Genomic DNA, 9381 nt, shown 5'->3' on the forward strand with positions numbered 1-9381 from the left:
GGGGAGGGAGGTAAGAGAAGAGAGGGGACAGGCGCTCTTCACAATAGCGCAGCGCCGCTTCACGCCCTCGCAAATACACGACAATTGATTTTGACAGGAAGTGAACTTTTGGTTCAGAATCCCATGATGAAAAACTGCGCGCACGCTATACCACTCAATGCAAGATGTGTTATTGAATGCTGATAGCGTGTCAATAGTGACAAAAAAGAAGTCCAGAATGGTGCGGATCGGTGCATGCACCCGGCGGAGGGGAAAAGGCGGCAGGGGGCGTAGTGTGCACACGCTAAGCAGTCACGCGTCGTATCGTCTGACCCCTGTGACTCACAAACGCCAAGCACGGCGGCCACCCCACACTGCCGCACAGAGTCTCCCAGGACCAGCACGATGCAGGATGGCGACGACGCCGTGGGTCAGCCGGATGGCGCCGCTCCTGACAGCCCTCGTGCTCTGCGCGTCCGCGGCCCGGAGGATCACCGACGGCACCCACCTCGAGCTGCGGCCCAGGTACATCCGGCCGTGCGCGGATGATCGCAACAACGCCGTCAGGTCGGTGCAGGTGTCGTTCGAGATGCGCGGCCGAACCACCGTCGTCTTCAACGTCAACGGCAGCGTCGCTCGGTCGGTGGACAGGTGGTCCAAGGGCACCGCGGCGTTCGAGAAGTGCGACCAGGCCGGGTCCTCCGCCACGTGCACGACCTACAAGGAGATCGAGTCTAACGACATCTGCGGCTACATGCTGAACCCCGCCATGCCCTGGGCCAGGGTCGTCGACAGCGTGCACCCCAAGCTGAGCTGCCCCATCACCGAGGTAAAGATCGTTGCGGTAAGAGTCTGCTTTTCATGGAGTTTTTAAAAACCTTTCGCGGTGTTGTTTTCTTTTTTCTGAAAGGGCACGTACACTCTGTCTAACGGCACGCTGTCCATGGACCTGATCAACTCCCTGAGTAGCGCGCTCGCGCTCCGTCTAGAGGGCTACATCTGGCGCGCCCGTACCCGCTCCGTGGACTCGCACGGGGACACGCACCTCTGCATCGACAGCGCCGGCGAGTTCTTTCGAGTGCGGAACCGACCAAAGAAGGCCGCTGGTGACAATACAAAAGGAGCACGTCGACCGTTTGAAAATGTGCACGCAGATTATAACGAAAATGCGAGGTGATGTGTCTCCTCGTTTATTTGCCAGTTGTATGTTTCTGAGCAGCTGACACCTCATTGCACTTGTTTGCAAAACCCATATATCCGACGTCCTCCAGAGGTAGGTGTGGGGCTAGCGGAGCTCCGTGTTCCACGATTGTGGTTGAAGCGATGCCTCTGTCGTGTTCACCGCTATCGCCAGGGGTTGCGTCGCAGCGAAAACGTATGAGGCATTTCCTCGGCGGCTTCGATCCCTCGTCAGTGAGAGGGCAGCCAAAAACAACGAGGAGGTTAAACTGCAATACTTCTGGCTGGGAAACAATGAAATTTTTAGAATGACGCAAGATGTAGTGGACGAGCCGCTCTTTATCCCGGTTATACTGTACCGGAATGCAGGCGTGAGAGCGGGCTGCATACTCGCACGGCGCCGTAACAGGCGCATCGGTGAGTCGCGGTAGGCAAGCCCGCCCTTGCATCCGGTGCAGAATAACCGGGAATAGAGAACGACGCTGACGGAACAACCTGCATGTTGGATGCCTCCGGGTCACGGGTCCTGACGGTTCCATATGCGACCCAATAACCATTATTGATATACTCGCGAACAGCGCGCGTTGTAGAATGCTGGATACAGCAGTCCTCATTTGGTGGTTCTGGGGGGCTTACGTGGTTCCAAAGCGCATATGGACAACGTGGGCGTGGGCAATGTGCCCGCCCCACAGCAGAGCCCTGCTACTCTGGTGTAGTGGAGAGGAAGGAAGAGTTGGGAATAGGAAAACGGGGGTGCATGACAGGACAGGGAAGGGCAAGCTGATATTTTAGCTAGACGTTATCTAATCTAGACTTCTGCGATGCACACCGCGCCAAACGCCATCACTGGATGCATGAGGTATGAATGCCAATGTCGTGTCACCGGCATCGGAAATGAAAAATTAGTGCAGCCGCGAGAAAAGAGTTGGGCGCGGACTCACACCCGGACGGACAGGGGGCGGGTGGGGACGCCGCCGTGTGCACGCCAAGCTTTACCGATTATTTCACGATTTTGCGAGCCATGTCCGCTAATCACGGTGGCCACCGGCCAGAGTCGCCGAGGCCCAGAGCGCGATGCAGAATGGCGACGCCGCCGCCGTGGGTCAGCGGGCTGGTGCTGCTGCTCGCACTGGCGGCCGTCGTCCTGGGCGCGGCCGCGGCCAAGAGACTGCTCATCGACAGCACGCACCTCGAGCTGCGACCCAAGTTCATCCGGCCGTGCGAGGGCGAGCCGGACAACGCCCTGCAGGCGATAGACGTGACCTACGAGATGCGGGGCCGCACCACCGTCGTCTTCAACCTGGACATCAACATGAGCCGGACGGCGGACAAGTGGACCAAGGGCTTCACGGTGATCGAGAGGTGCGACGAGACCGTGTCCGAGGCCACGTGCAAAGTCTACAGGGTGATCGAGACTAACGACGTCTGCGGCTATTTCATGAACCCCACCATGCCGTGGGTCAAGTTGATCGAGAGCGTGCAACCCAAGTTGAGCTGCCCCATCCCCAAGGTAAGTCATTACCGTCGTGGAAAGATAGTGGTTAACGTCGATTATAAAAACATGTTGGTGTGCTGCAGGGCACGTACAGGGTGTCCAACGGCACGCTGGCCATAGACTTGCTCAGCGCCGTGAGCGGCCCGCTCCGTCTGGAGGGCTACGTGTGGCGCGCCCGACCCCATTGTGTCGACGACCAGGGGAGCACACCGTTCTGCTTGGACACTGCCGGGGAGTTGTTTCGGGTGCGGAACCATCCGAAAGACACAATTTTGGGGTGACGGGTGACAAGGCCTGTACCCGCGGGTGAGACAAAACAAAAACAAAACAATCATGGATTTTGAGGAAGTACAAGTAAAATACAAGGTGGTCCATAGACCCCTGCCTTTACTTTGCTTATACTGACCACATGCAGGCGTGCGGGCGGGCTTGCCTACAGGCATGTATACACCCCGTGCGAGTATGTAACCCGCCCGCACGCCTGCATGCGGTACAGTATAAGTAAAATAAAGGAAAGGGTCTATCTACCACCCATATGACCACCCTGTATCCTGGTTCAGCGAGGGGGTGTCTCTTCATTTCTTTGGCCGTTTGGCGGTGTGGGTGGTGGAGCGTCGAACTCCGGCTCAAGCTACAAGATGGAAATAAACTTGGCTACCTTTCTTATCATATATTTGCAATATTTTTCCTGAAAATGCTAAAAACAAAATTCATTTAAAATTCAGTCACTTTATCCTTTATGTGGTTTACACAGAATTGGCTCGATATTTTGAGAAATTTTGCACCATGAAATTTGTAGGCAATTGATTTATGAAGAAAACCATATCCTCCTCACGACAATCTCCGACCTTTACGGTCCGGTTACACGAAGTCCGATCTGTGGCGTTCCGGATGCACAAAGTTCTGCAGCGATCCGGTTTACTTCCCTGTTTAACACAGTAGCAGCTACAACCTATAACCGATACGGCGAGGTGGCTTCACCCGATCCGCCTGCATACAAAAGACGAAGTCAAATCACGACGATACGCGGCGCCGAGGAAGACTAGCTCTGAAATGCGACTTTTTTTAGTTTCAATAGAAGGTATCGAGTCGTAGTTCCAGATAAAAAGAGCGCGCATGCCCCACCTGTTAAGCGGATTGCGTGTTAACTGGCACCCGAAAAAAATACGACAGCCGCGAGAAAAATTGTGGTGGGACGGGCCGATACCCGAAGGGGGTGGGGGCGGGGGCGCCGGGCGCACACGCTAAGCTCTGTCGACCACGGCCAGACTTGCGAGCCGGCCACAGCGGCCATCGGCCAGAGTCGCCGGGCCCCCAACACGATGCAGAATGGCCACTCCGCGACTCCGCGGACTGGTGCCGCTGCTGGCGGTCCTCGCTCTTTGCGTGGTCGCCGCCAGGAAGCGCACCGATGGCACCCACCTCGAGCTGCGGCCCAGGTACATCCGGCCGTGCGCGGGTGATCGCAACAACGCCGTCAGGTCGGTGCACGTGGCCTTCGAGATGCGCGGCCGCACCAGCGTCGTCTTCAACGTCAACGGCAGCATCGCTCGGTCGGTGGACAGTTGGTCCAAGGGCATTGCGGCGGTCGAGAAGTGTGACCAGGCCGCGTCCTCCGCCACGTGCACTACCTACAAGGAGATCGTGTCTAACGACGTCTGCGGCTCTATGCTCAACCCAATCATGCCCTGGGCCAGCGTCATCGACAGCGTGCAACCCAAGCTGAGCTGCCCCATCACCGAGGTTAATATCGTTGCGGTAAGAGTCTGCTTTTCATGGAGTTTTTAAAAACCTTTAGGTATGTTTTTTTCTCTTTTCTGAAAGGGCACGTACACTCTGTCTAACGGCACGCTGTCCATGGATCTCATCAACTCCCTGAGTAGCGTGCTCCGCCTAGAGGGCTACATCTGGCGCGCCCATACCCGTACCGTGGACTCGCGCGGGGACACGCACCTCTGCGTCGACAGCGCCGGCGAGTTCTTTCGCGTGAGGAACCGACCGAAGAAGGCCGCTGGTGTCGAGGCAAAAGGAGCACGTCGACCGTTTGAAAATGTGCACGCAGATTATAGCGAAAATGAGAGGTGACGTGTCTCCTCGTTTATTCGCCAGTTGTATGTTTCTGAGCAGCTGATACCTTTATTCAATTGTTTGCAAAACCCATATATCCGACGTCCTCCACAGGTAGGTGTGGGGGTGGCGGAGCTCCGTGTTCCATCCACGAGTGTGGTTAAACCGATGCCTCTGTCGTGTTCGCCGCTTTCGCCGAGGATAAAGCATTCCGGTGATGCTGAAATGCAGAAGAATGCGGGGAAGAAGAGAACGGAAATCGCTATTCTTCAGCATGGTGACTTCCGTTTTCTTCTTCCTCGCATTCTTCTGCATTTTAGCTTTACCGGAATGCTTTATCCTCGGCGAAAGCGGCGAACACGACAGAGGCATCGGTTTAATGCAGGATGAGGTATGAATGCCAATGTCGTGTCACCGGCATCGGAAATGAAAAATTAGTGCAGCCGCGAGAAAAGAGTGGGCGCGGACTCACACCCGGACGGACAGGGGGCGGGTGGGGACGCCGCCGTGTGCACGACAAGCTTTGCCGATTATTGCACGATTTTGCGAGCCATGTCCGCTAATCACGGTGGCCAGGCGGACAGGGGGCGGCAGGGGTTTCAATCTTTCGAGCTCTCACACACACACACACAAAAAAAATGATTTTGAGAAAATACAATTGTACTTAAGTAAAATGTATAGTGGTAAAGTAAATGCCTCATTTCATTTGTGGAATACAAACTGTTAGCACACCGGTTGTTCAAAAAAATACAAACAAAATTGTTAAGAAAAGTTCAGTCAATTTAAATTTCTAACTTGTTCAAAAATGCAGCTTTTCTTACCTGTATTGGCCTCCATTGGGATGCAAGAGGTATAAATGCGAATGCGGATGGCGTGTCAAACGGCGCCCAAAAAATAAAATTACTAACGGCCGCTAGAAAGGTGTGGTGGACGGGCTGATTATCCTGCGGGTGCGGGGGGTGGGGGCGGCGCGGGCGCACGCTAAGCTCTGCCCACTAGTGCCAGACTTGCGTTGCGAGCCGAGCACGGCGACACCCGGTCAGAGTGGCCGGCCCCGCAGCAGGATGCAGGATGGCGACGACGCCGCGGGTCCGCGGCCTGGTGCCGGTGCTGGCCCCGCTGGCGGCCCTCGTGCTCTGCGCGTCCGCGGCCCGGAGGATCACCGACAGCACGTACCTCGTGCTGCGGCCCAAGTTCGTCCGGCCGTGCGAGGGAGAGCCGGACAACGCCATGAAGTCGGTGGACGTGACGTCCGAAATGCGCGGCCGCACCACCGTCGTCTTCCACGCCAACATGACCTTCACGCGGACGGCGGACAAGTGGCACAAGGGCTACTGCGCCGTCGAGAAGTGCGACCAGACCGTGTCCGCGGCCACGTGCAAGTTCTACCGGCCGATCGAGACCCCCGAGATCTGCAGCTACATGATGAACCCCGCCATGCCCTGGTTCAAGATCGTCGACAGCGTACAACCCAAGCTGAGCTGTCCCATCGCCAAGGTAAACAAATGCGGCATCGTTTAAACACTTTTTAGACCGTCGCCAAGACTGTTTCTACCAGAAAGGAAAAGAACCCCTCCTAACTCCCTACAGGACAGAGCGGTCGCCTGCCGTGTGTAGGTATGTATTTTTCATGACAGTCTCCAAGACTGTTTCTTCTAGACAGAGAAAACGTCCCCTTTCCTCCCCTCGCTTCTCCTCCGTTCTCCTCTAGTTTTATTTAATTCATAACATTTTTGATGTTTGCTGAAGGGCACGTACAAGCTGTCCAACGGCACGGTGTCCATGGACCTGGTCAGCGCCGCGAGCGGCACCCTCCGTCTGGAGGGCCCCATCTGGCGCGGACGCTGCCACATCGTCAACTCGCGGGGGGTCTTGCAGTTCTGCATAGACGCCGCCACCGATTTGTTCCGAGTGCGGAAACGGCCGAAGCCCAGCTAGAATTGATTTTGCGGTTCGACGTTGATGCGAAGCCTGTTACCTCGATCTTGGGGACAAAGATCGATGTCGAACTCAGTGATAATCGATGGCAGTAAATCGATCTCAAACCGAATAATAATATTTTTTTTGTATCTGGTAAAATACCTTATCGAAGTGATAGGCGAGACGGGCGACAACAACGTCCCGCAACAGCGCCGCGAATGTTTGACAAAGACATGCCAAAATATAATGAAGAAACCAGGTCTTCCCTAATTCTTTGCCATACGTTTCATGTGTTTATCAGTTTCTTTCGGTTTGGTTTTAAACCGTTTCCTCACCGGGGCAAAGGGGGGGGGGAGCGTAATGTGGAGCATGCGCTGCAGCTCCGAGTTCCACGAATATGATTAAGGTAATGGAGGGATAGGGTAGGGTGGTGCGAGGGAGGGTAACGGACACACGCCCTACCCAACCCTACGTCAGCGTCATAGCGACTGTAAAATCCGACAGTTTTTACTTTTAAGACTTACTTAGACTTTTACCAGGACGAGTGCACTAGCTCACGACTCTCCAGATGCAAACCGCGCCTACGCCTCCACTGAATGCAAACCCGGATGGCGTGTTACAATGCTGCGACGAAACCTCCGAAGAAAAAAAAACGAAAAAAAACTGCACCAGCCGCGAGAAAAGGTGTGGATGGGCTGACAACCGGAGGGGAAGGGGGGCGGGACGTACACGCTAAGCTCTGTCGACTATTGCCTGACTACTCACGGCCATGTCCACCATGCAAGGCGGCCACCACCGGACACTACTGAACGGACTAGCCCCGGAGCCAGCACGATGCAGCATGGCGATTCCCGGGCTGGTGCCGTTGCTGTTGACCGTCGTCCTCGGTGCGGTGGCGGCCAGGAGGCGCGCCAACAGCACCTACCTCGAGTTCCGGCCCAGGTTCCTGCGGCCGTGCGTGGGCGAGCGCGACAACGCCCTGGTGGCGATGGACGTGACCACCGCGACGTACGAGAAGCGCGGCCGCACCACCGTCGTCTTCAGCGTGAACATGACCTACAGCCGGACGGCGGACCAGTGGTACAAGGGCGTGGGCGTGATCGAGAAGTGCGACCAGATCGTGTCCGCGGCCACGTGCAGGGTCTTCAGGGTGCTCGAGACTAAAGACATCTGCGGCCTGATGATGAACCCCGCCATGCCCTGGTTCAAGATCGTAGAGGACGTGCAACCCAAGCTGAGCTGTCCCATCACCGAGGTAAATCAAAACGCGATGAAAACGTGTTTAGACAGTCCCCAAGACTGTCTCTAATTTTGCTGGTCAAGTCATAGAGAACTTGACGATGTTTGCTCGGAAGGGTTCGTACACGCTGTCCAACGGCAGGATGTCCCTGGACCTGCTCAGCGCCCTGAGCGGCACGCTCCAGCTGGAGGGCCCCGTGTGGCGGCTCCGCGGCCACATCGTCAACTCGCGGGGGGCCCTGCAGTTCTGCATGGACGCCGCCGGCGAGCTGTTCCGGGTGCGGAAACGACGGAAGAAGACCTCCTCGGAGCAGTGACGGGCGGCGCCGAACGTCCTTATCCGCGCGTGAGGCGAAACGAGAACCTCGCATGTTTGAGAAAGTACAAGCGAAATATAGTGGGGAAGCGAGGTGGCGTCTTAGACATCGCTCAGAAAGTACGACCGTGACGTTTCTCTTTCTCACATTCATTCAGAAAATTATGGGAACTTGGCGCCTGCGAGACTCCGGGTAGGCCACCCAACTAGCACTTTTGCACTGAAGGCAAGATGCTGCGTAGCTAATCAGGCTCAATGAGAGCGGCTTGCAGAGACGAAAATTGGGTGGTTCGTCACGGCGGATGTCGGACTCACTTTCCGGAAGCATCCCCTATTTCTGAGAATCGGTTTTGTGTTTTATGCAGATATATGATCAGTGGTGATCTGGCAGAAGGGCGTAAGTAAAAAAAGGTAGATTTTTTTCGGTCTATTTTTTATAATATATAGTTTTTCCGACGAAATACCTTTAAACAAAAGAGTTGCTTTTTTAAAGACTTTCGCCCTTCAGCCAGATCACCAGTGAATAGAAGGTCCGTTTGGGCGCAATTCGCGTGACGTCTGTTGCACAGTAAAATGCATCGCAAGCTTCGCATGAAATTGACGCAGTGCACAGGCAGTAGCGCGCGCGCAAAATGTGGGGCCGTCGTAGCTGAGCGGTATGCAGGAGGGGCCGGGAGAGGGGTTCGCGGCCAGGTGAGAGAGGGCGGGCATGAGGTGGAGGGGATGTGGCTGTCTCTCGAGCTGATGAGCATGCAGGGGATGGGGGGTGAGCCACGGGCATGGCGCTGCGGTGTGGCAAAGGGGAGGACGGGGGGTGGGAGTGAGGGGTACATTGCGACAAGTGTATCCGCTGGAGGCGGAGGGGGTGGAGCAGGTGGAGGAGGCACAGCATGCACAAGCAGGCTACCCGCATCCGCGCGGCGAGCGGGAGATGGGTTGGGGCTGGTAGGGGTGGCGGGTGCGGGGGGTGCTGCCACAGCCGGGCACCGCGAGACGCCGCCACCGCTGCCGCTGTGGCCTGGTGGCGCCACGCGGGGTCGGCGAATTTATTCATCTCGCCAAAAGTTGTAGTGCGTTTATTGTGCTCGCCGGGCCGAGCGCTTCACCCTATGTAGCCGCGAAGGACGTTCCGTCTAGTGGCTGCCCTGACCTCCTGCGAGCGCGCGGGGAAGGGAGAGGGGGGGGG

The 9381-nt window shown here is 56.3% G+C and overlaps 3 protein-coding genes across 9 annotated transcripts; all 3 read left to right on the top strand.

Moving 5' to 3' along the window:
• The first annotated feature begins 27 nt into the window (after positions 1 to 27).
• LOC113206781 (uncharacterized) lies at positions 28 to 8289 on the top strand. 7 transcript variants are annotated; one of them, XM_052276020.1, is made up of 3 exons: positions 31 to 546; positions 631 to 808; positions 890 to 1173. In XM_052276020.1, the coding sequence occupies exons 1-3, from the start codon at positions 158 to 160 to the stop codon at positions 1154 to 1156; spliced, it is 834 nt and encodes a 277-aa protein (XP_052131980.1). In that variant the 5' UTR covers positions 31 to 157; the 3' UTR covers positions 1157 to 1173. The 7 variants fall into 7 exon arrangements, with proteins under 7 accessions (XP_052131979.1, XP_052131980.1, XP_052131978.1 ...); XM_052276017.1 differs by lacking the exons at positions 631 to 808; positions 890 to 1173 and adding exons at positions 4135 to 4396; positions 4478 to 4757 and having other exon boundaries at positions 51 to 546; XM_052276019.1 differs by lacking the exon at positions 890 to 1173 and adding an exon at positions 7996 to 8289 and having other exon boundaries at positions 28 to 808.
• LOC113206783 (uncharacterized) lies at positions 2109 to 3323 on the top strand. The gene is made up of 2 exons (XM_026423024.2): positions 2109 to 2668; positions 2737 to 3323. Exons 1-2 carry the CDS (start codon positions 2180 to 2182, stop codon positions 2932 to 2934), a joined length of 687 nt encoding a protein of 228 aa, XP_026278809.1. The 5' UTR covers positions 2109 to 2179; the 3' UTR covers positions 2935 to 3323.
• LOC127751854 (uncharacterized) lies at positions 5063 to 6776 on the top strand. Its single transcript, XM_052276023.1, has 2 exons — positions 5063 to 6217; positions 6470 to 6776. The coding sequence occupies exons 1-2, from the start codon at positions 5792 to 5794 to the stop codon at positions 6656 to 6658; spliced, it is 615 nt and encodes a 204-aa protein (XP_052131983.1). The 5' UTR covers positions 5063 to 5791; the 3' UTR covers positions 6659 to 6776.
• Positions 8290 to 9381: the final 1092 nt, after the last annotated feature.

The sequence above is a fragment of the Frankliniella occidentalis genome, unplaced genomic scaffold (genome assembly GCF_000697945.3).
Source record: "Frankliniella occidentalis isolate FOCC.00 unplaced genomic scaffold, Focc_3.1 Scaffold1401, whole genome shotgun sequence".
In the NCBI taxonomy this organism is placed as follows: Eukaryota; Metazoa; Arthropoda; class Insecta; order Thysanoptera; family Thripidae; genus Frankliniella; species Frankliniella occidentalis.

What these genes read in the sequence shown, in the direction of transcription:
- LOC113206781 (XM_026423021.2), top strand. Translation starts at nt 158, where the DNA reads ATGCAAGATGTGTTATTGAATGCTGATAGCGTGTCAATAGTGACAAAA. An exon ending in TGAGCTGCCCCATCACCGAG is followed by an intron (nt 809 to 889) that starts GTAAAGATCGTT and finishes TTTTTCTGAAAG; the next exon opens with GGCACGTACACTCTGTCTAA.
- LOC113206783 (XM_026423024.2), top strand. Translation starts at nt 2,180, where the DNA reads ATGTCCGCTAATCACGGTGGCCACCGGCCAGAGTCGCCGAGGCCCAGA. An exon ending in TGAGCTGCCCCATCCCCAAG is followed by an intron (nt 2,669 to 2,736) that starts GTAAGTCATTAC and finishes GGTGTGCTGCAG; the next exon opens with GGCACGTACAGGGTGTCCAA.
- LOC127751854 (XM_052276023.1), top strand. Translation starts at nt 5,792, where the DNA reads ATGGCGACGACGCCGCGGGTCCGCGGCCTGGTGCCGGTGCTGGCCCCG. An exon ending in TGAGCTGTCCCATCGCCAAG is followed by an intron (nt 6,218 to 6,469) that starts GTAAACAAATGC and finishes TGTTTGCTGAAG; the next exon opens with GGCACGTACAAGCTGTCCAA.